Source organism: Lipotes vexillifer, unplaced genomic scaffold, assembly GCF_000442215.2.
Source record: "Lipotes vexillifer unplaced genomic scaffold, Lipotes_vexillifer_v1.1 scaffold599, whole genome shotgun sequence".
NCBI lineage: Eukaryota > Metazoa > Chordata > Mammalia > Artiodactyla > Lipotidae > Lipotes > Lipotes vexillifer.
In genome coordinates, this window is record NW_006780550.1 from 397,263 (window position 1) to 420,791 (window position 23,529).

General features: G+C 34.8%; 1 protein-coding gene across 1 annotated transcript in view; it reads left to right on the top strand.

Annotated features, from left to right (window-relative positions):
- Positions 1-23,529, top strand: part of BRWD3 (bromodomain and WD repeat domain containing 3) — a 129,249-nt gene that overhangs the window by 32,086 nt on the left and 73,634 nt on the right. The window contains exons 7-8 of the mRNA XM_007453705.1: positions 20,786-20,946; positions 22,233-22,454. Coding sequence (XP_007453767.1) covers positions 20,786-20,946; positions 22,233-22,454 — 383 coding nt within the window. The remainder of the gene's footprint in view (positions 1-20,785; positions 20,947-22,232; positions 22,455-23,529) is intronic.

Below are 23,529 nucleotides of genomic sequence, written 5' to 3' on the forward strand. Positions count from 1 at the left end.
TTTTGCTGTACGCAGGCCTCTCACTGTTGTGGCCTCTCCCGATGCGGAGCACAGGCTCCGGATGCGCAGGCTCAGCAGCCATGGCTCACGGGCCCAGCTGCTCTGCGTCATGTGGGAACTTCCCCGACCGGGGCACGAACCCGTGTCCCCTGCATCGGCAGGCAGACTCTCAACACTGTGCCACCAGGGAAACCCTGCACAATATATTCTTGTAGCTTATTTATTTTATACAAAGTAGTTTGTACCTCTTAATCCCCTACCCCTATTGATGGTATTGTGTTTTTAATTTTGGTTTCTGCATATTCATTATTAGTGTATAGAAATGCATTTGATTTATGTGTGTTGATCTTATTTCCTGTGACCTTGCTCATCCCACCTATTATTTCTAGGAGTTTTCGATCTCTTTTAAAACATATTCTATCTTGCTTTTTTATACTATAGTTTTGGGATTATATGATTTGGCAGATGTAATTATGATATGGGTTGGTTTGGGCTAGAAGGTTTGGAACACAGTTTACCTATTGGTGCAAATGATAATTTTTAAAATTTTTTCTCTCATTTTCAGAAAAACTGTTACACAATATTGGTTAAGAGATCAGCCTCTGAAGTCATATTGCCTAGATTTGAATCCTGGCTCTGTCACTTACTAGCTTGGGATCTTGGAGAATTTATTTAACCCCTTTGTGCCTCAGTTTCCATGTCTTTTAAAAGGGGATGTTAATAGTACTCACTTTGTAGGGTTAACTAAGTTAAACATATAAAGTGCTTAGCGTAGTGCCTGGCACATAAAAAGTATTAAATAAATATTGTTTTATTATATAACAAGGGATTTTTTTAGCCTACTCTGGTTGGCAGTGTATGGATAATATAATGTTTTTGTATGCATTTTATTATTTTCTTTAGCATAGAGATTACTATCATTAGAGTAAAGGATCTAATACCAAATGTTTCCCTCTTCCCTCCACCCTACCCATTTTGGAATGTGAGAGCATTGAAATTCTAGAGAAGAAAGGAAAGGGAAGAAGAATAGGAACTAAGCTTCACAGAAACTAAGCCTACTGTGCTAGATGTTGTACAAAATTCATATCACTTATGTGGTATTATGCCTATTTTATAGATAAGGAAGAAGCTAGGCCTCTTGTTCTTTTATCAATACTATGTTGCCTTTTTACTCCATTATTCTGCCAAAATAGGGGGAATTGGTAGAACCCATTCTGCCAACACCTGTTGAGCTACTTGCATGGCTCTTTGATTTTCCCACAGGATTACTATTGTATATATCCTTTGCCCTGCTCTCCTTTTCTGTCAAACACATGTCCTCATTTATATTGAATAGTGACTTGGTACCCAGAAAAACAAGGGGGTGAGTTCACTGCTTTGACCCATCAGTATCCTTTATTTGGTGGGGGGTAAACATTTCTGATATGTTTAAACATAAAACACTAACTGAGAGGTAGCTGTGGTATAAGAAAAAAGAACATTGGACATAAGTTCAAGCACCCTCCTTCTCTGTTAATTATCACCTGTATGACTTTGGAAAATTTGCTTCACCAACCTGGATCATAGTTTATTTATATGTAAAATGAGTGATTAGAGTAAAAATTAATCTTTAAAGTCCCTTCAAGCTCTTGCACAATTCTATAACATACACTAGTTCAAAGAGAGAAAGGTAAATCATGGTTGTGTGTAGATTACTTTCTAGGCCCTCAGAAATGCTGATTAGCCTCTCAGAATCTTCACTAGTGTTGGCTTGCATTTTTCCTTTCTATTATTTTTGACAAAAACATTGTATACATTTAAGTTGTACAACTTGGTGTTTTGATATATGCCTACCATGTGAAATGATTACCACAATAAAAAATAAACCTGTTAATTACCTATCATGTTACCATTTTTGTGTGTGTTATAAGAACACTTAAGATTTACTTTCTTACCTAATTTCAAGTATACAGTAGATTATTATTGACTGTAGTCACTAAGCGGTATATTAGATCTCCAGAATTTTTTTATCTTAAAACCGAATGTTTGTACTCCTTAAACAGTATCTCCTCCTCCGTCTCCCCCCAGCCTCTGGCAACTACCATTCTACTTATTGTTACTATGAATTCAACTTTTTAAAAAAGATTCTGCATATGAGTGAAATCATGTAATATTTGTCCTTCACCGTCTGGTTTATTTCACTTAGCATAATGTCCACCAGGTTCATCCATGTTGTCATAGACAGGTTTGCATTTTCTGATTGCCAAAGGCAGCTGTTTTTCCTGTGTCTAGAATTAAAGAGCACAAAGCTCAGTTACATTTTAAATGTAAATCTCAATGAAAAATTTCATAAGACAGAAAATGATTACAAATATTAAATTTCTAATTGTACCTGTGGGCAAATGTCTCTTCCTGTGGTTGAATCAAATGCTTATTTGAGCCTATGCTTTTTACAAAAATGGGCATTTTTTTTTAACATCTTTATTGGGGTATAATTGCTTTACAATGGTGTGTTAGTTTCTGCTTAATAACAGAGTGAATCAGTTATACATATACATATGTTCCCATATCTCTTCCCTCTTTGTCTCCCTCCCTCCCACCCTCCCTATCCCACCCTTCCAGACAGCCACAAAGGTTTCCCTGTGCCATGCGGCTGCTTCCCACTGGCTATCTACCTTACGTTTGTTAGTATATATATGTCCATGTCTCTCTCTCGCCCTAACACACCTCACCCTTCCCCCTCCCCATATCCTCAAGTCTGTTCTCCAGTAGGTCTCTGTCTTTATTCCTGTTTTACCCCTAGGTTCTTCATAACATTTTTTTTTCTTAAATTCCATATATATGTGTTAGCATACGGTATTTGTCCTTCTCTTTCTGACTTACTTCACTCTGTATGACAGACTCTAGATCTATCCACCTCATTACAAATAGCTCAATTTCGTTTCTTTTTATGGCTGAGTAATATTCCATTGTATATATGTGCCACATCTTCTTTATCCATTCATCCGACGATGGGCACTTAGGTTGTTTCCATCTCCGGGCTATTGTAAATAGAGCTGCTATGAACATTTTGGTACATGACTCTTTCTGAATTCTGGTTTCCTCTGGGTATATACCTAGTAGTGGGATTGCTGGGTCATATGGTAGTTCTATTTGTAGTTTTTTAAGGAACCTCCATACTGTTCTCCATAGTGGCTGAACCAATTCACATTCCCACCAGCAGTGTAAGAGTGTTCCCTTTTCTCCACACCCTCTCCAGCATTTATTGTTTCTAGATTTTTTGATGATGGCCATTCTGACTGGTGTGAGATGATATCTCATTGTAGTTTTGATTTGCATTTCTCTAATGATTAATGATGTTGAGCATTCTTTCATGTGTTTGTTGGCAGTCTGTATATCTTCTTTGGAGAAATGTCTATTTAGGTCTTCTGCCCATTTTTGGATTGGGTTGTTTATTTTTTTGTTATTGAGCTGCATGAGCTGCCTGTAAATTTTAAAGATTAATCCTTTGTCACTGGATTCATTTGCAAATATTTTCTGCCATTCTGAGGCTTGTCTTTTGGTCTTGTTTATGGTTTCCTTTGCTGTGCAAAAGCTTTGAAGTTTCATTAGGTCCCATTTGTTTATTTTTGTTTATATCTCCATTACTCTAGGAGATGGGTCAAGAAGGATCTTGCTGTGATTTATGTCATGGAGTGTTCTGCCTATGTTTTCCTCTAAGATTTTGATAGTCTCTGGCCTTACATTTAGGTATTTAATCCATTTTGAGCTTATTTTTGTGTATGGTGTTAGGGAGTGATCTAATCTCATACTTTTACATGTACCTGTCCAGTTTTCCCAGCACCACTTATTGAAGAAGCTGTCCTTTCTCCACTGTACGTTCCTGCCACCTTTATCAAAGATAAGGTGTCCATATGTGCGTGGGTTTATCTCTGGGCTTTCTATCCTATTCCATTGATCTATCTTTCTGTTTTTGTGCCAGTACCATACTGTCTTGATCACTGTAGCTTTGTAGTATAGTCTGAAGTCAGGCAGCCTGATTCCTCCAGCTCCATTTTTTGTTCTCAAGATTGCTTTGGCTATTCGGGGTCTTTTGTGTTTCCATAAAAATTGTGAAATTTTTTGTTCTAGTTCTGTGAAAAATACCAGTGGTAGTTTGATAGGGATTGCATTGAATCTATACATTGCTTTGGGAAGTAGAGTCATTTTCCCAATGTTGATTCTTCCAGTCCAAGATCATGGTATATCTCTCCATCTGTTTGTATCATCTTCAATTTCTTTCATCAGTGTCTTATAATTTCTGCATACAGGTCTTTAGTCTCCTTAGGTAGGTTTATTCCTAGATATATTATTCTTTTTGTTGCAATGGTAAATGGGAGTTGTTTTCTTGATTTCACTTTCAGATTTTTCATCATTAGTATATAGGAATGCCAGAGATTTCTGTGCATTAATTTTGTATCCTGCTACTTTACCAAATTCATTGATTAGCTCTAGTAGTTTTCTGGTAGCATCTTTAGGATTCTCTATGTATAGTATCATGTCATCTGCAAACAGTGACAGCTTTACTTCTTCTTTTCCGATTTGGATTCCTTTTATTTCCTTTTCTTCTCTGATTGCTGTGGCTAAAACTTCCAAAACTATGTTGAATAAGAGTGGTGAGAGTGGGCAACCTTGTCTTGTTCCTGACCTTAGTGGAAATGCTTTCAGTTTTTCGCCATTGAGGATGATGTTGGCTGTGGGCTTGTCATATACGGCCTTTATTATATTGAGGAAAGTTCCCTCTACACCTACTTTCTGCAGGGTTTTTATCATAAATGGGTGTTGAATTTTGTCAAAAGCTTTCTCTGCATCTATTGAGATGATCATATGGTTTTTCTCCTTCAATTTGTTAATATGGTTAATCACATTGATAGATTTGCGTATATTGAAGAATCCTTGCATTCCTGGAATAAACCCCACTTGATCATGGTGTATGATCCTTTTAATGTGCTGTTGGATTCTGTTTGCTAGTATTTTGTTGAGGATTATTTTTGGATCTATGTTCATCAGTGATGTTGGCCTGTAGTTTTCTTTCTTTGTGACATCCTTGTCTGGTTTTGGTATCATGGTGATGGTGGCCTCATAGAATGAGTTGGGGAGTGTTCCTTCCTCTGCTATATTTTGGAAGAGTTTGAGAAGGTTAGGTGTTAGCTCTTCTCTAAATGTTTAGAATTCGCCTGTGAAGCCATCTGGTCCTGGGCTTTTGTTTGTTGGAAGATTTTTAATCACAGTTTCAATTTCAGTGTTTGTGATTGGTCTGTTCATATTTTCTATTTCTTCCTGATACAGTCTTGGTAGTTTGTGCATTTCTAAGAATTTGTTCATTTCTTCCAGATTGTCCATTTTATTGGCATAGAGTTGCTTGTAGTAATCCCTCATGATCTTTTTTATTTCTGCAGTGTCAGTTGTTACTTCTCCTTTTTCATTTCTAATTCTATTGATTTGAGTCTTTTCCCTTTATTTCTTGATCAGTCCGGCTAATGGTTTATCTATTTTGTTTATCTTCTCAAAGAACCAGCTTTTAGTTTTATGGATCTTTGCCATTGTTTCCTTCATTTCTTTTTCATTTATTTCTGATCTGATTTTTATGATTTCTTTCCTTCTGCTAACTTTGGGGTTTTTATGTTCTTCTTTAGTTGCTTGATGTGCAAGGTTAGGTTGTTTATTTGAGATGTTTCCTGCTTCTTAAGGTGGGCTTGTATTGCTATAAACTTCCCTCTTAGAACTGCTTTTGCTGCATCCCATAGGTTTTGGGTCGTTGTGTCTCCATTGTCGTTTGTTTCTAGGTATTTTTTAATTTCCTCTTTGATTTCTTCAGTGATCACTTTGTTATTAAGTAGTGTATTGTTTAGCCTCCATGTGTTTGTATTTTTTACAGATCTTTTCCTATAATTGATATCTAGTCTCATGGCGTTGTGTTCAGAAAAGATACTTGATACAATTTCAATTTTCTTAAATTTACCAAGGCTTGATTTGTGACCTAAGATATGATCTATCCTGGAGAATGTTCCATGAGCACTTGAGAAAAATGTGTATTCTGTTGTTTTTGGATGGAGTGTCCTATAAATATAAATTAAGTCCATCTTGTTTAATGTATCATTTAAAGTTTGTGTTTCCTTATTTATTTTCATTTTGGATGATCTGTCCATTGGTGAAAGTGGGGTGTTAAATTCCTCTACTATAAATGTGTTACTGTCGATTTCCCCTTTTATGGCTGCTAGTTTTTGCCTTATGTATTGAGGTTCTTCTATGTTGGGTGCATAAATAGTTACAATTGTTATATCTTCTTCTTGGATCGATCCCTTCATCATTATGTAGTGTCCTTCCTTGTCTGTTGTAACATTTTTTATTTTAAAGTCTATTTTGTCTGATATGAGAATTGCTACTCCAGCTTTCTTTTGGTTTCCATTTGCATGGAATATCTTTTTCCATCCCCTTACTTTCAGTCTGTATGTGTCTCTAGGTCTGAAGTGGGTCTCTTGTAGACAGCATATATATGGGTCTTGTTTTTGTATCCATTCAGCCAATCTTTGTCTTTTGGTGGGAGCATTTAGTCCATTTACATTTAAGGTAATTATCGATATGTATGTTCCTATTCCCATTTTCTAAAGTGTTTTGGGTTCGTTATTATAGGACTTTTCCTTCTCTTGTGTTTTTGTCTAGAGAAGTTCCTTTAGCATTTGTTGTAAAGCTGGTTTGGTGGTGCTGAACTCTCTCAGCTTTTGCTTGTCTGTAAAGGTTTTAATTTCTCCATCAAATCTGAATGAGATCCTTGCTGGGTAGAGTAATCTTGGTTGCAGGATTTTCTCCTTCATCACTTTCAGTATGTCCTGCCACTCCCTTCTGGCTTGTAGAGTTTCTGCTGAGAGATCAGCTGTTAACCTTATGGGGATTCCCTTGTGTGTTATTTGTTGTTTTTCCCTTGCTGCTTTCAATATGCTTTCTTTGTATTTAGTTTTTGACAGTTTGATTAATATGTGTCTTGGCGTATTTCTCCTTGAATTTATCCTGTATGGGACTCTCTGTGCTTCCTGGACTTCCGTAACTATTTCCTTTCCCATATTAGGGAAGTTTTCATCCATAATCTCTTCAAATATTTTCTCAGTCCCTTTCTTTTTCTCTTCTTCTTCTGGAACCCCTATAATTAGAATGTTGGTGCGTTTAATGTTGTCCCAGAGGTCTCTGAGACTGTCCTCAGTTCTTTTCATTCTTTTTTCTTTATTCTTCTCTGCAGTAGTTATTTCCACTATTTTATCTTCCAGGTCACTTATCCGTTCTTCTGCCTCATTTATTTTGCTACTGATCCCATCTAGAGTGTTTTTCATTTAATTTATTGTGTTGTTCATCATTTTCTGTTTCATCTTTATTTCTTCTAGGTCCTTGTTAACTGTTTCTTGCATTTTGTCCATTGTATTTCCAAGGTTTTGGATCATCTTTACTATCATTATTCTGAATTCTTTTTCAGGTAGACTGCCTATTTCCTCTTCATTTGTTAGGTCTGGTACCTTTTTATCTTGGTCCTTCATCTCCTGTGTGTTTTTATGTCTTCTCATTTTTCTTATCTTACTGTGTTTGGTTTCACCTTTTTGCAGGCTGCAAGTTCATAGTTCCCATTGTTTTTGATGTCTGTCTCCAGTGGCTATGGTTGGTTCAGTGGGTTGTGAAGGCTTCCTGGTGCAGGAGACTAGTGCCTGTGTTCTGGTGTATGAGGCTAGATCTTGTCTCTCTAGTGGGCAGGTCCACATCTGGTGGTGTGTTTTGGGGTGTCTGTGGACTTATTATGATTTTAGGCAGCCTCTCTGCTAGTGGGTGGGGTTGTGTTCCTGCCTTGCTATTTGGTTGGCAATGGTTGTCCAGCAGTGTGGCTTGCTGGTCGTTGAGTGAAGGTGGGTGCTGGTGTTGAGATGGAGATCTCTGGGAGAATTTCGCTGTTGGATATTATGTGGGACTGGGAGGTCTCTTGTTGATCAGTGTCCTGAAGTTGGCTCTCCCACCTCAGAGGCAGAGTCCTGACTCCCAGCTGGATTAGCAAGAGCCTTTCATCCACTCGGCAGAATTACCCACTCATTACGAAAGATAAAACTCAGGAACGGCCAGGTGGCAGAGATCCAGAGGGCAAGGTATGAGGAGAGGGCTTGGAGCTCCCATGTCCTTTCCAGGCTGCCGTTCTTCTCAAACCTCTGCATATCTCTTGTTTTCTTGATGATAGCCATTCTAAAAGATGTGAGGTGATATCTCGTGGCTTTGCTTTGCATTTCCCTGACAATTAGTGATGTTGAGTATCTTTTCATTTATCTGGTGGGCATTTGGATGTCTTCTTTGGAGAAATGTCTGTTTAGTTCCTCTGCCCACATTTTAATCAGATTTTTTGTTATTGAGTTTTATGAGTTCTTTATATATGTTGGATATTAACCCCTTATCAGATATATGGTTTGCAGAAATTTCCTCACATTCTGTAGGTTGTCTTTTCATCATTTTGATTCTTTTGCTGAGCAGGAGCTTTTAAGTTTGATGTCCCACTTGTTGATTTTTGCTTTTGTTGTTTATGTTTCTGGTGTCATATGTGAATAATCATTGCCATGACCAGTGTCAAGGAGCTTCATCCCTACATTTTCTTTTAGAAGTTTTATGGTATCAGATCTCTGGTACATTTTGAGTTAATTTTTGTGAGTGGTGTAAAATAGTGGTCCAATTTCATATTTTTGCCTGTGCTTATCTAGTTTTCTCAGCATTTGTTAAAGAGACTATCCTTTCCCCATTGAGTGTTCTTGGTTCCCTTGACTCTGTTTTTGAATATTAGTTGACCATACATGGAAGGTTATTTCTGGATTCTCAATATGTTCCATTGGTCTGTGGGTCTATGTTTATACCAATACCATACTGCTTTAATTACTATAGCTTTGTAGTATAGTTTGAAATCAGAAAGTGGTATATCTGGCTTTGTTCTTTCTCAGGATTCCTTTGGCTATTCTGGGTTTTTTTTTGTGGTTCCATACAAATTTTAGGATTGCTTTTTCTATTTCTTTGAATTATGCCATTGGAATTGTTTTTTCTGAAGTTTGAATTTTATTTTGAATTATGCCATTGGAATTTTCATAGGGATTGTGTTGAATCTACAGATAGATATGGGTGGCATGGACATTTTAACAATCTTTGCATCCATGAACATGGGATTTCTTTCCATTTGTTTATATCTTCAATTTCTTTCAACAGAGTCTTGTAGTTATTTATTTATTTATTTTTGTACAAATCTTTTACTTCCTTGGTTAAATTTACTCCTAGGTATTTTATTGTTTTTGATGCTATTGTGAATGGATAGTTTTGTTTTCAGATGTTTTATTATTAGTGTATAGAAATGCAACTCATATCTTTATGTTGATTTTATATCCTGCAACTTTACTGAATGTGTTGATTACTTATAACATATTTTACTTGAGTCTTTGGGATTTTCTATATATAAAATCATATCTTCTGCTAATAACAACAGTTATACTTCTTCCTTCTCGATTTGGATGTCTTGTAGTTCTTTGTCTTACCTAATTGCTCTATCTAGGACTTTTAGTACTAAACTGAATGAGAGTGGTGAGAGTGGTCATCCTTGTCTTGTTCCTGGTCTTAGAGGAAAAGCTTTCGATTTTTCACCATTGAATATAATGTTAGTTATGGGTTTGTTGCATATGGCCTTTATTATGTTGGTATGCTCTTTCTGTACCCAATATGTTGAAAGTTTTTATCATGAAAGGATGTTGTATTTTGTCAAATGTTTTTTCTTCATCTATTGAAATGATTATGTGATTTCTATGCTTCATTCTATTAGTGTTATATATTATATTTATTGATTTGAGTATGTTGAACCATCCTTGCATCCTAGGGATAAATTCCACTTAGTCACTTGCTTTTTTTAATTAATTTGTTTTATTTTTGGCTGTGTTGGATCTTTGTTGCTGCATGCGGGCTCTCCTTTCTTTAGCTGTGGGGAGCGGGGGCTGCTCTTTGTTACCGTGCACGGGCTTCTCATTGTGGTGGCTTCTCTGGTTTTGGAGCACAGACTCTAGGCACTCAGGCTTCAGTAGTTGCAGCATGCGGGCTCAGTAGCTGTGGCTCACAGGCTCTAGAGTGTAGGCTCAGTAGTTGTGGTGCACAGGCTTAGCTGCTCTGCAGCATGTGGAGTATTCCCGGACCAGGGCTCAAACCCATGCCCCCTTTCTTGGCAGGCAGATTCTTAACCACTGCACCACCAGGGAAGCCCTGGTCATTTTCTATGATTCTTTGAGTGTGTTCTTGAATTCTGCTTGCTAATATTTTGTTGAGAATTTTTTACATCTATGTTCATCAGGGATATTGATCTGTAGTTTTCTTTTCCTGTAGTGCTCTTATCTGCCTTTGGTATCAGAGTAATCCTGGCCTCATAGAATGAGTTTGGAAGTGTTCCCTCCTTTACAGCTTGAAAGAATTTGTGAAGGACTGGCATTAATTCTTGAAATTTTTGGTGGAATTTCCCTGTGAAACCACCTGTCCTGGGGTTTTCTGTGTTGGGAGGTGTTTGATTACTGATTTAGTCTCTTTACTTGTTATTGATCTGTTCAGATTTTCTATTTATTCCTGCATCAGTGTTCGTAGTTTATGTGTTTCTAGGTATTTATCCATTTCTTCTAGGTTATCTATTTGTTGGCATATAATAGTTCATAGTAGTTTCTTATGAACCTATGTATTTCTGCAGTATCAGTTGTAATGTCTCTCATTTCTAATATTATTTTCTTCACTTTTTTTTTCTTAGCCTAGCTAAAGTTGTCAATTTTGTTTATCTTTTTGAAGAACCAGCTCCTAGTTTTGTTGAACCTTTCTATTGTTTTTCTGGTCTCTATTTCATTTATTTTCACTCTGATCTCTATTATTTCCTTCCTTCTGCTAACTTGGGGCTTACTTTGTTCTTCTGTCTAGTTTCTTGAAGTGATGTTGTTTATTTCCAGTCTTTCTAATTTTTTTAATACATGAATTTATCACTATAAACTTTCCTCAGAACTGCTTTTGCAGCATCTCATAGGATTTGATATGTTGTATTTCCATTTTCATTTGTTTACAGATAGTTTTTTTTGTGTCCTTTTTGATTTTATCTTTTACCATTGGCTGTTCAGAAGTGTGTTGGTTAGTTTCCACATATTTGTAGACTTTCCAGGTTTCCTCTTGTTGCTGATTTGTGGTTTCATACAATTATGGTCAGAAAAGATAGAATGGGTAGATTGGAATGATTTCAGTCTTAAATTTGCTAAGACTTGTTTTGTGTCCTATCATATGATCTATTTAGGAAAATGTTTCATGTTCACTTGAGAAGAACGTTTCTTCTGCTGCCATTGGATGGAATGTTCTATATATATGTTAAGTTTATTTGATCTAAAGTATGTTCAATTCCAACCTTTCCTTATTGATTTTCTGTCTGGGTGATCTATCCATTGCTAACAGGGGGCTATTAAAGTCCTCTAGTATTGTTGTTTTGTTGTCTGTTTCTCCCTTCAGATCTGTTAGTATTTGCTTAATATATTTAGGTGCTCCTATGTTGGCTGCACATATATTTACAATTGTTATACCTTCTTGATGTAATGACTCCTTTTATCATTATATAATGACAGTCTTTGTCTTTGTTATCATTTTTGGCTTGAAGGTCTTACTTTGCCTGATAAATATGTCTATCCCCACTTTCTTCTGGTTTCCACTTGCCAGTAGTATCTTCTTCCATCCCTTTAATTTGAGCCTATATGTCTTTAGAGCTGAACCGAATTTCCTGTAAATGGCATGTAGCTGGGTCTTGTTTTTTTACCCCAGCCACTCTATGCCATTTGATTGGTGACTTCAACCATTTACATTTAGAGTGATTATTGATATGTAAAGCCTTACAACTGCCATTTTATTGTTTGCCTTGTGGTTGTTTTATGTCTCCATTGTTTCTTTTTCCCATTGTTTCTGCCTGCCTTGTAAATTGTTGGTTTTCCATGGTGGAATGCTCTGTCTCTCCTATTTTTAGTTTCGTGAATCTATTCCAGATTTTTGCTTTGTGGTTACCATGAGGTTTACATAAAACATCTTATAGATAAAAAAAAAGTCCATTTTATGCTGATAGCAACTTATCTTCATTCACCTTTAAAGATTTCCACCCCTTTTCTCCTCCACTTTTCTTTTTCTTTTTTTTTTGGTCATGCTATGCAGCATGTGGAATCTTAGTTCCCCAACCAGGGATTGAACCCATGCCCCCTGAAATAGAAGCACAGAGTCTTAACCACTGGACCACCAGGGAAGTCCTTCTCCACTTTTCTATTTTCAGTTTCACTATTTGCCTCTTTGTATGCTGTGTATTCATTATCAAATTATAGTGGTTATAGTTATTTTTAATAGTCTTTCCCTTTAACCTGTATCTAAAGTTAAGTGTTTAACATACCATTCTAATATGGAATTACAGTTTTCTAATTCTGTCCATTTTTCTCCTTTACCAGAGTATTTCATATGTCATCATCTCACTTTTTATTCTTTCATTTCAGTTGGAGAACTCCTTTTAGTGTTTCTTTACAAAGCAAGTCTTGTGGTGCTGAACTCCTGCAGCTTTCGTTTGGCTGAGAAAACCTTTATTTCTCCTTCACTTTTGAAGGATAACTTTGCCGGATAAAGTATTCTTGGCTGGCAACTTTTATCTTTCAGTAATTGAAATATGTCAGTCCACACTCTCCTGGCCTATAGAATTTCTGCTGAGAAATCTGCTGATAGGCTAATGGGGTTTCCTTTGTAGGTTACTTTCTCTTTTCCTGTTGCTGGCTTTAATATTCTTTATCATTGATTTCTGAAATTTTCATTATAATGTGTCTTACAGAACGTCTTTTTGCATTGTGGTAATAAGGTTTTCTATTAGCTTCATGTACTTGTATGTCCAAGTCCTTTCCCATGATTCGGATGTTCTCAGCTATTATTGTCCAATTAGTTGTTCATCAGAGGGGAGAGAAGAAAAGAAAAACTCAACTATTATGATGCTGACATCATTCCCCTAATGCACTTTAAATTTGGATTCTGCTACTGATAGCTGTGTCTTAGCAAGAAATCATGTGGAGTATGAAATTCTATAATACTCATTTTAATTCAACATTTTCTTTATTAAGTATATAAAATATAAAACTTTAGATTTAGTATAAAATAACAAATATTTTATACTTTATTACAACTTTCCCCAATTTTAAACTTATTTACTACTTAACAGTTTTTGTCCTCTACCTGTTATATAATTGTTTCAGTATGTTTTAGCTTAGGCTTTCTAATCATTTTTTGGTCTAATAATGTTCTATCTTTCATGTATGAAGATAATAGAAGGAAATGTGCTTTGAGGTATTTTTTCACAGAATTTATGCACTTGCAGTGATCCTTCTATTTCTTTTTGCTTACTAACCTAGGTGTGTTGATGTGATTGACTGAATTTAGGAGAACAAACTGTGTGGTCTTGAACTATTGTAGGAATAAGCTGATGTACTAATACAGTTTTTTTGGTACAGCAACCCTGGAATAAGTCCTCAATTTGGATTTACTGTTGTTAAGTGTCTTTGTTATTGATTCTTCTGATTTTTTTAAGTTTTTTATATCACCATTTAATATTTGAGGGTCTAGTACTAACCTTTGAAGTCAAGAGAATAAATAGTATATATTGTGCCACACTCAACAAATGTTCTAAAATAGACACACTTTTTTCTAACACTAGAATTTTATAGGTTATTGGTAGATTTTACTTTTTTTCCTATAAAATGGTGGGATGGATAACTAATGGAGAGGACAGTGAAAAAATGAGTAACGTAAGAAAAGAAGCACATCCTTATAATTCAGGATGCCAAAAAGTGAGGAAGGCAAAGCTATTATTGAAGACTGGATGAAAAAAATCAGTCTGGTTCTAACCTTATTAATCTGGGACACAGTGTTCCATATTGTAATTTTGAAACAAATAGAATTTGATTACATAAAATGGTGCATTAATATCCAACATACACTAGAATATTATACACTTCAAATTATGATATTTTTCTGTTCCTTTTTTCAAAGACCATTCAGTATTATTAATTTCTAAAGGTAATTAAATAGGATTTAAAATATTAATAGAAAAAATAGATTTCAGGAGAATATGTGCATTTTATTCAGTTTTAATTAATTCTTTAATATGTTCTTCATAAAATTTGAGTCTTCTTGTGGGATAACTGTGACCTTGTATTCTCTCCCTTTTACTGTTCTTTACCACTTCTAATTTATGTGGAGAAAGCACAGGAAATTAAGCCAAACTAAGTTAATTTTACCGTTTGTTACTCGCACTAGTAAAATTACCCATAAGAAAAAAAGTGATATGATGAAGTATAGCAGGTATAACATAGGGAAAAGATCCATAAAGGAGCAAGTGTCCAGTAATTCATGATAGAAAACATACAGGTTAGGCAGAATATTTACAAATATTAGATATAACACAACAAAGTGAACTAGAAAATTTAACATAAAGACATTCAAAACTTGTAATGGTATTAGTACTTAAAATGTGATGAGTGGTGATACTTGGTCCTCAACAAACATATCTAATAGGAAGGTAAGGAGTAGCAGTGCATGTTAAATGTATTTACAAATCCATAGGCCAAAATGTGGCTGTGCTATGAAAAACAGTGTGTAGAGATTGAGTGAGAAATTTATATTGGATTATATTACAGACTGGACAGTATGGATGATGCTTTCCTAATGGAGAGGTAAAAAAGCAGGATATATCAAACTAATAATGAATGTCCTTTTATTCCTCCCCACTCCAATTTAGTTATTATGTTGAGCCATTTAAAATTACTACTTCTATTTGTAGAAAATGGTTGAATATCAACAATTTCATATGGTTCAATCCATATAAGAATACCCCCAAAACACCTTTAATGTTCCAATTAGCATATGAGGAAGGAACCTATAGATTTATTAAAAAGGAATAGATGGAATAAATTTATAACTAAAATGTAAGTGCTGGGGATAATTATATTTTGCTGTAGTCTTCTCTATCAAAGAGGAAGATCTCTAAACTGTAAAGGATAGAGCTAGCATGGTTAAAAGAAAACCCAAGATACATGAGTACCTAGCTGCTTTAAGAGTCCCAAATGAATTAAGTCACAGTATACTGAACCAGTTTTCACTGGCAGGTATTCTTTGTGAAATCAGAATCGACAAGAGAAATGGAAATGACCAATGGACAAGTATACAATAAGGGAACAAAGAACAGATCTTTAAATTGTTGATCGGTGAACTTAGCTTTAACCCCAGGAAAATTTTAGACAGGCTTATTTAATAAGTGGTTTGTGTACTTTTAGAAAAGAAGGAGGTGATCAGTAGGACCTTAAATACATTTACTAGAAAAGAATGTTAAACTAACTTTAATCTGACTATTAGATAGCATAAGACAGCTGTTTTAGAAAACTAATGTAGTCTTTGCAATCTTAAATTGCATTTATAGAGGCATAGCTGGAAATAATCCCCTGTACTCTGATGATCAGACCACTGAGGATATTTTGCTCAGTTGTTTTTTTTTTTTTTTTGCCGTACCACACGGCATGTGGGATCTTAGTTCCCTGACCAGGGATTGAACCCGCACCCCCTGCATTGTACGTGTGGAATCTTAACCACTGGACCATCAGGGAAGTCCTCGTATTGTTTTAAGAGGCTCAGACATTGATGAACTAGAGACTTACCTTACCAGAAAAAAGCAACCACAGTAGTGTCTATGGTGAAAGAATGCTTTTTTCTATAGGGAATGATAGGAAAGAAAGGTGTTTGTAAATTATGGCTGTGAGTAATATAGAGGGGACCTCACATGTTGAGAGAAGACTTAAGGCACAAATGATAGCTATCTTTAAATATTTCATGGGTTACCATATAACAAAGGGATTTGACTTTTTTTTTAAGTCTAGCTCTCAAGGGCTAAACCTGTGATTCTCTGGAACTTGGAGGGAAAGAAATTGAGCTCAGTGAAAGGTAGAGTCTCTGCAAAATTAGAGCAGCTCAACATATAAATCATTCATTTTTGAGAAATAATCTTCTCTTTACTAGAAGTGTATAGGCAGAGGCTGAATGGCTATCTACCAGATACATTATAAAAAGGATAATTTTGTGGGGAGGGAAGTTGGACTAGAATTGGTAGTTCCCAAATTTGGCATAGTATCAGCATCACTTGCAGAACTTATTAGGAAAACACATTTTGAGAGAGATATATTTCTGCAGATCACTTCATTAAAGTATATTATTCATTCCTGCAATTGAGTAAACGATGAAAGCTTTTGCCCAGTGGAATAATGTAAATTCCACAAGGATGGGAATCTTGTTTGACTCGTTTATAAGTTGTATTCTAGTATCTGTCACAGTGCTTTAGCTCATAGTAGGTTGTCAACAAATACCTTTTAAAGAGAGAAAGCAATTATTCCATTTGTAGCTGTTTATTAATCTCTGTGACTTAAAAAGTTTATAAAATACACCGAATAAGTCTTATCTTGTTATTACTTGAATCTTTAAGCATTTTGGTCTCTTGTTGGGTTAGTTCATATATCATATTTTACAGAACAGTTTGGAAGCTTATTCTACAAAGATTTAAAGAAAAACACTTATGAGACATAGTGGATTCTGAATGTAATATTTCATATTTAAATACGTTTTATATGTATGTATATTTGACTAGTTTATTTACTAATTGAATTTGTCAGCATTGCTAAATACAAAGAAATTATTGTGATATCAAAGATGTTTTTCTCAAAAGTTCTTAATGTATTTCAAGACAAGGTTGGCATGTTCACATCAGTACTCAAGAGAAAATGCTCTGTAGCTGATTGTTCCAAACTGACTATTACCATATCAGCTCCCCAGATACAAAGGTGTCATAATTAAGGTGTACTATTTTTCAGGGTTGCCAGATCCTTAACAACAGTGGATGGAGAAGCAGGCATTTTGTTCGGACTAAAATTATGTTGATTGATTGCCCCATTCTAATCAGTGTTTTGAGGGTTGTATTGTCATTTCACTTTCGTAACTTTGAGGGCTACATTCCTTAGTAAATTGAAGCTGAGATAACGCTTACTCTTTATAGTGTTTTTGAAATACTTAAATAAGTAATCAAGGTAATTAATTATATATACTAAAACTTACTACATACCTTTGAAATACAGTAGATTTTAGAAGGCTTAATATTGAGATTGCAATAATGAATAGTGGATATATTGGCATAGGATTGTGGGATTTTTTAAAATTTATTTGTAGTTGTTTCTCATTAATACTTCATTTTACTTTGTTAGGATGAAAGTTTAAATTGCTTATCTTTAATCCTGCATTCTGCTTATAATAGAAGAAGAAACAATGCATTCAAATAGTACATTTGATAGATATTTATTTTTTAATTTTTTTTAAAAAGGTTATTTATTTTATTTTATTTATTTATTTATTTATTTGCTGTGTTGGGTCTTTGTTGCTGCACACAGGCTTTCTCTAGTTGTGGCGAGCAGGGGCTACTCTTCGTTGTGGTGCACGGGCTCAGTAGTTGTGGCTCGCAGGCTCTAGAGCACAGGTTCAGTAGTTGTCGTGCATGGGTTTAGTTGCTCCGTGGCATGTGGGATCTTCCCTGACCAGGGATCAAACCCATGTCCCCTGCATTGGCAGGTGGATTCTTAACCACTGCGCCACCAGGGAAGTCCCTTATTTTATTTTTGACTGTTTTATTTTTATTTATTTATTTTTAATTGACGTATAGTTGATTTACAATATTAGTTTCAGGTGTATAACTGATTCAAAAAATTTTATAGATTATACTCCATTTATAGTTATTATAAAATATTGGCTATGTTTCCCTTTGCTGTACAATATATCCTCGTAGCTTATTTATTTTATACATTGTAGTTTGTACCTCTTAATCCCCTATCCCTAACTTGCCCCTTCCCCCTTTCCTTTCCCCATTGGTAACCACTAGATTGGTTACCAATGGTCTATTCATATTTTCTATTTCTTCCTGGTTTAGTTTTAGGAGATTGTACATTTCTAGGAATTTGTCAATTTCTTCTGCATTGTCCACTTTATTGGCATATAGCTTTTCATAGTAATCTTGATAGAGACATTTAAATACAACACAGTCATAATTGTGTGTGTGTGTCCCTTTATTTTATTACTACTTTTGAGGAAAGGAATAAGGACTCTAAGCGTCCCTCTCCCCCAAAGGAGCTGTATAATATTTATGCTAGAAGAATGAGATCTACTTTCTAGTAAAATACTCAAGGATTGGTCAAAAGTGAACTCTTTTTAATTGTATTTTTAAAGTCAGTTATCAGCTATTACAAATTTCAGAAAATGTTCTTGATAAAGGATTCTTTAGAGATGTAAGAAAAGCAAAAAGCATCAGTACTGAAAAAGAATGGCTAAATGGAGAATACATGCAAAAGAGTGTTGACAGAACTCCTTATTGTATATAGATCCTAAGGCCTATTGACATTACCAAATGACTGAGAAAAATGTATAAATATTATCATTTCAGGTGCTATATGAATAAACAAAAATCGCTGAGATAGGAAAGAAGGAATATTTGATGATCCTGCTGTCAAATATGCGATATACCATATATAGGAAGTTTTTGAATAGCTGTTAGTGGACTAGAGAACCTAACAGAAAACTTGTGTTTAAGATAAAAATGTATTATTAGAAGAGTGTTAAGTGAAACTTAAAAAAATCTATACTTTTATCACAAATCAGTTGGTTTCATTTTTCTTTCTAGTCTTTATACATATATGTATGTGTTTTTTGTATAATTTAAATAATCATCTACTTACAAGTTCATATTTTATATTTTTTGCTTTGTAGTTCCTAAATTGTTCCACATTGATGGAGTTTTCATATTTTAATTATTAATTTTTACAGAATAGTCCATCATATATTCTGTAATTCTGATTCTTTCTCTATCTCTCCTTTTCTGATATTTTTCATCATATTGATGGTGTTTTTTGTTTTTAAACTTCAAATTGGTTTTCAACCAGGGGCAGTTTTTCCCCAGGTGATGTTTGGCAATGTCTGGGGATATTTTTGCTTGTCACAAGTTGTTGTTGGTTGGGTGTTAATAGCATCTGGTGGGTAGAGGCCAGGTATGCTGCTAAACATTCTACAATAGACAGACAGACCCCCACAACAAAGAATCCTCAGTCCCAAAGTTCCAAAGGCCAATAGTTCCAAGGTTGAGAAATCCTTCCTTAAAAGTAACACACCTTTTCCTCTATATATTTACAGAATATGAATGTAAAAAAAGCAAAGCAGAAGTAATGGTTAATTGTTTCAAGCAACTCAGAGCAGTAAGAAATGTTTGACTGGAGAGGGAAGATTGCTAAAGTCCAAAAGTTATGGTGCCTGCTCTTCCCATCTTAGAGTTGTGGCCATTTCTAGAGGTTGACATGGGAAGCAACTGCCAAAAAGGAAACCTCTTACCTAGTACTGATGCTTATGGATTTTCCACCATTATTTATTCAGCATCTCGACATAAATACTAAGATTTCTAATGTGTTCTTATGATTTACATTCAAAGTTGGATTTTTCTATTCATCATTCAATTTTTGTCATTTTATCAGTTTGAGGTGGCCAGTGGATTGACCGTTGCCTGAAAAAGACTTCATTGCTCTTAAGATTGAGATGTTGAAAGGTTTCTTATTTTTGACTGTGGCATGCTTCTAATTGTACTAATCTAGCTACAACTCAATTCTTGCCTTAATTTTGCTTTGTTTCAACATAAAGCTATTATTATTTATACTATATTATTATGAAGTATGGTAAAATTTTGCCTTACCTCAAGGTCACTTTAACTTTTAAGGCTTCTGTGTTTTGATTAAAATATAATATGTTGGATGCTGAATACTTTCAGTGTATAAGGGAAGACTGGTGGAACGTCACAGAGCAAGTAGGTGCTTGTATATCCTTATAGGGAACAATATCTTCGTTTTAGGGAAGTGAGTAGAATCCAGGTGGTATTTGGAGGAGAATTTTGCAGATTTATGCTTTATTCTGGCTGCTTTTTAAGAAAATTAGAACACAAAACAAACAAAAAAGGAGACAGGATCTAAGATGACCTTATAAGAGATGAATTCTCAAAAGTTCATTGATTAGAGGGAGAGTCTATAGTTTCTGAAACCAAAAAGGGGGAGAACCTATAGACAAGTCTAGAAAGGATTGTTTGTTACTGAAAACCTATGAGGTGTTATAGCTTCTTTCCTCTTTTTACTGTATAAATCTCTTGTATTACTCTTGAATTTTTAGGCACAGCTGTGTACAGGGTGGATGGGTGTGAGAAGGTAGGACAGGAGTTCATAAAATTTCCTATATATATTTTAAGATGTATTATACTTAACCAAATACCGTTTTTATTCTAAAATTCTTTCATGTTATGGTAAGATTTACCTGTATATATTTAAAGTTACAGTGTCTTTGACTGAAGTATACCAAGAAAGGCAAAATGGGATTGTACTTGGGAAGCCATAGTAAGGTAAACAGAAAATCAGACTTCTGGGATTTGAAAGAAGAGTACTCTTAGTGCTTTGTGGTAGTGAACTTGAGTTCATAAAATCATGAAATGTGTGATGGAATTTAGACTTCTTACAGCGTAGAATTGCCATGGTGTGTGTACTGTTTTGTTTCATCATAATACTGATGATTTAACTTCATGTTAAATGTAGTTTTCACTTTTAGGTTTTAAGAAGTGAATCCCCTGTTTTCTGTTTTTCAGTGAATATCACCTCTGCCAGGCAATTAACCGGATGTAGTCGCTTCAGCCATATTTTCCCTTCATCTGCTTACCAGCACATTAAGATGCATAAGAGAATTCTGGGGCACTTGTCATCTGTCTACTGTGTAGCATTTGACCGAAGTGGGAGGAGAATTTTTACAGTGAGTTTAAAATTAATGATACTATAGCATATTAGAGATTTACAACAATGGAAGCTAGGCTTCATGGCATTGAATTATGCTTTGTAAGCAGTTCTTCCTTTTTAGACACATGCATGCAAGAAAAGATGAGTGGAAATTGAAAATCTTTTCTCTTTCTATATAAGTAAATGGATGAACTATAATGACCTCTGTATTTGGGAAATCTAATTTTAAAAAATTAAATCTTCAGGAGGCCTTATATTCTAGAGGTGGTTAATTTATGTGAAACAAGTTTATCTACTCAATTGGTTTCATTCCCTTTTAGCAAACATTTATTAAAATGCATTTTCTATTGGTGCCAGTTTTGCTTAATTAATGATTACATCATCCTTATAGTTGAATAGTTGAACTACATGTTTAGTAATGAAGATTACAGTTATTGTATATATCTCTCTTTGAATTCAATAGTAATTATTTTTAAAATTGGATTGTTATTAACCAGATCATATTGTGTGCTTTAGAGTACAAAATTGTAGCACACTAATATTTCCAAGTAAAGGCTTAGTCTCATTGTTTCAGTACTAAGTTAATGTAGAAGTGTAGGTAATGGCATAATTTTCTTTTTAAATTCCTAGGCTACAACAAGGAAGTGGTTTGTATTTTGAGAAGTACGACTTCTTGGAGTTCATTACAGACTCTTCCATTGATGTTTTCATGACTCCAAAATGCATCACCTAAGTATATGGGTGTTGATGATGATGAGGATGATGATTTTCATCTTTTTATAAACAGATAATTATTAAATAGCTTATCTACCACAGTAGAATTGCTTTTTACTATTTAAAGCTCTTTTGAAATTCTCAGTAGGAAGTTCCACATAATATTTTCCCCAGAGATTATTAACAAAGTCTCATGTTTGCATGTAGATTTTAGGTTAAAGTTTTAGGTATTTATAGAGAAAATAATATTCAAGCAATTAAGAAAAAAGGTGTTAGGAAAGAAATAATGGCAGAGATAGTTAATGCCAAATCACTTAAAAGTAAAAAATATTTTGAGTTGTCAGGATTGGTAGTAGTTTTGAGGAGTTATTCACATATGCCATTATCAGTTTGGACAGTGCTTTGTCAGTGCTGTCATTTGGACGTATTTTATATTTTCTACTCGCTCCATGTTATATAAAGAAAAGAGACTAAAAAGTAAAGGCTTAGAAGTAACTTAATAAAATTCTCCTTTGTTTTTGCTTTTTCTGTGGGGGGAGGGGGCGAATTTTTGCTTTATTGTAAATCTGTCCTTTTGTGTTGCTATAGGGTTCAGATGACTGTTTGGTGAAAATTTGGGCAACAGATGACGGGCGCCTTCTTGCTACACTTCGAGGGCACTCTGCTGAAATTTCTGACATGGCTGTTAACTATGAAAACACTCTCATTGCCGCAGGCAGCTGTGATAAAGTTGTAAGAGTGTGGTGTCTCCGAACTTGTGCACCAGTTGCAGTCCTTCAGGGACATTCAGCTTCTATTACTTCCATACAGGTAAGAAAAATAAAAAGATACCTCTAGTAGATGTAATAAGAATGAGAATTCTCTTGTTTTTTGTTACATCGTGTGGATTATACAAAGAATGGCAACAGAAAAATATTGATTTCTTAAGGGCTTTGTCCTTACCTTGCAGACAGGTATTTTTTAAAGTTCCCTTTTCATATAAATCTGTTCCCTTTAGAAATAAGTAAAAAGGTCATTGAAAAGGTTTTTCAAATGTAGTGTAAGACATCTTTATCTCATTTGTATTTGTGAAGAAGGGAAAAGACTTGGAATTGCCTTAAGGAACAACACCAGTACCTTTTAGGCAGGATATAAGTAGCTTCTAATTTGAATATTGGCATACTTTGTGTTAATATTTAATGCAAAATGTTTATCAGTTCAGATTTTGTGTGTGTGTGTGTGTGTGTGTGTGTGTGTGTGTGTGTGTAGTTTAATATTAGGGAAATTTTTATTCTTAATTTCAGCCATTTCTTATTTCAACTAGATGTTTGACATACAATACATTGAGTTTTTAAATATTTGTCCATATAATGTTTTTACCAGATGTTGGTAGTGAAAGTCCTGGATACTCCCCAAAGAACTTTGTTCTCTTCTTTGTGTTGACAGCTAAACAGAGGAATCCTCTGACACTGTCTTTTATTTTGGTCAAGCAGATTACTTTTGCGGATGAGATAATTACTCCCATTCACTTTTCTTTGTTCTTTAATCACTAATAAATATGCCAATCAGTTTTTTGTGTGTTATTTAAATAATATATAACCTGTTTACGAGGCCCTAACAAGAATTGGATTCAACATATACTGGATTTGAACATTTTTATGTCAAATTTTTGATTAGTTGAAATTATTTTTTGGATTTTGTTTTGGAATATTACTAGTTACTTGTGTTCCCACCATCCTATCTGACAGACTGTTTCTGGAATTTGGAGATAGTCTCTCGTACAACATAAAAAAATATGAATATTTGTTTATACTGGAAATGTTTATGGAACTGTTTGGCTCCTTCATAGTTTCATTTGCTAGTTTCTGTCTCATTTGATTTACGTGTGTAAGTGCCCTAGAGATCC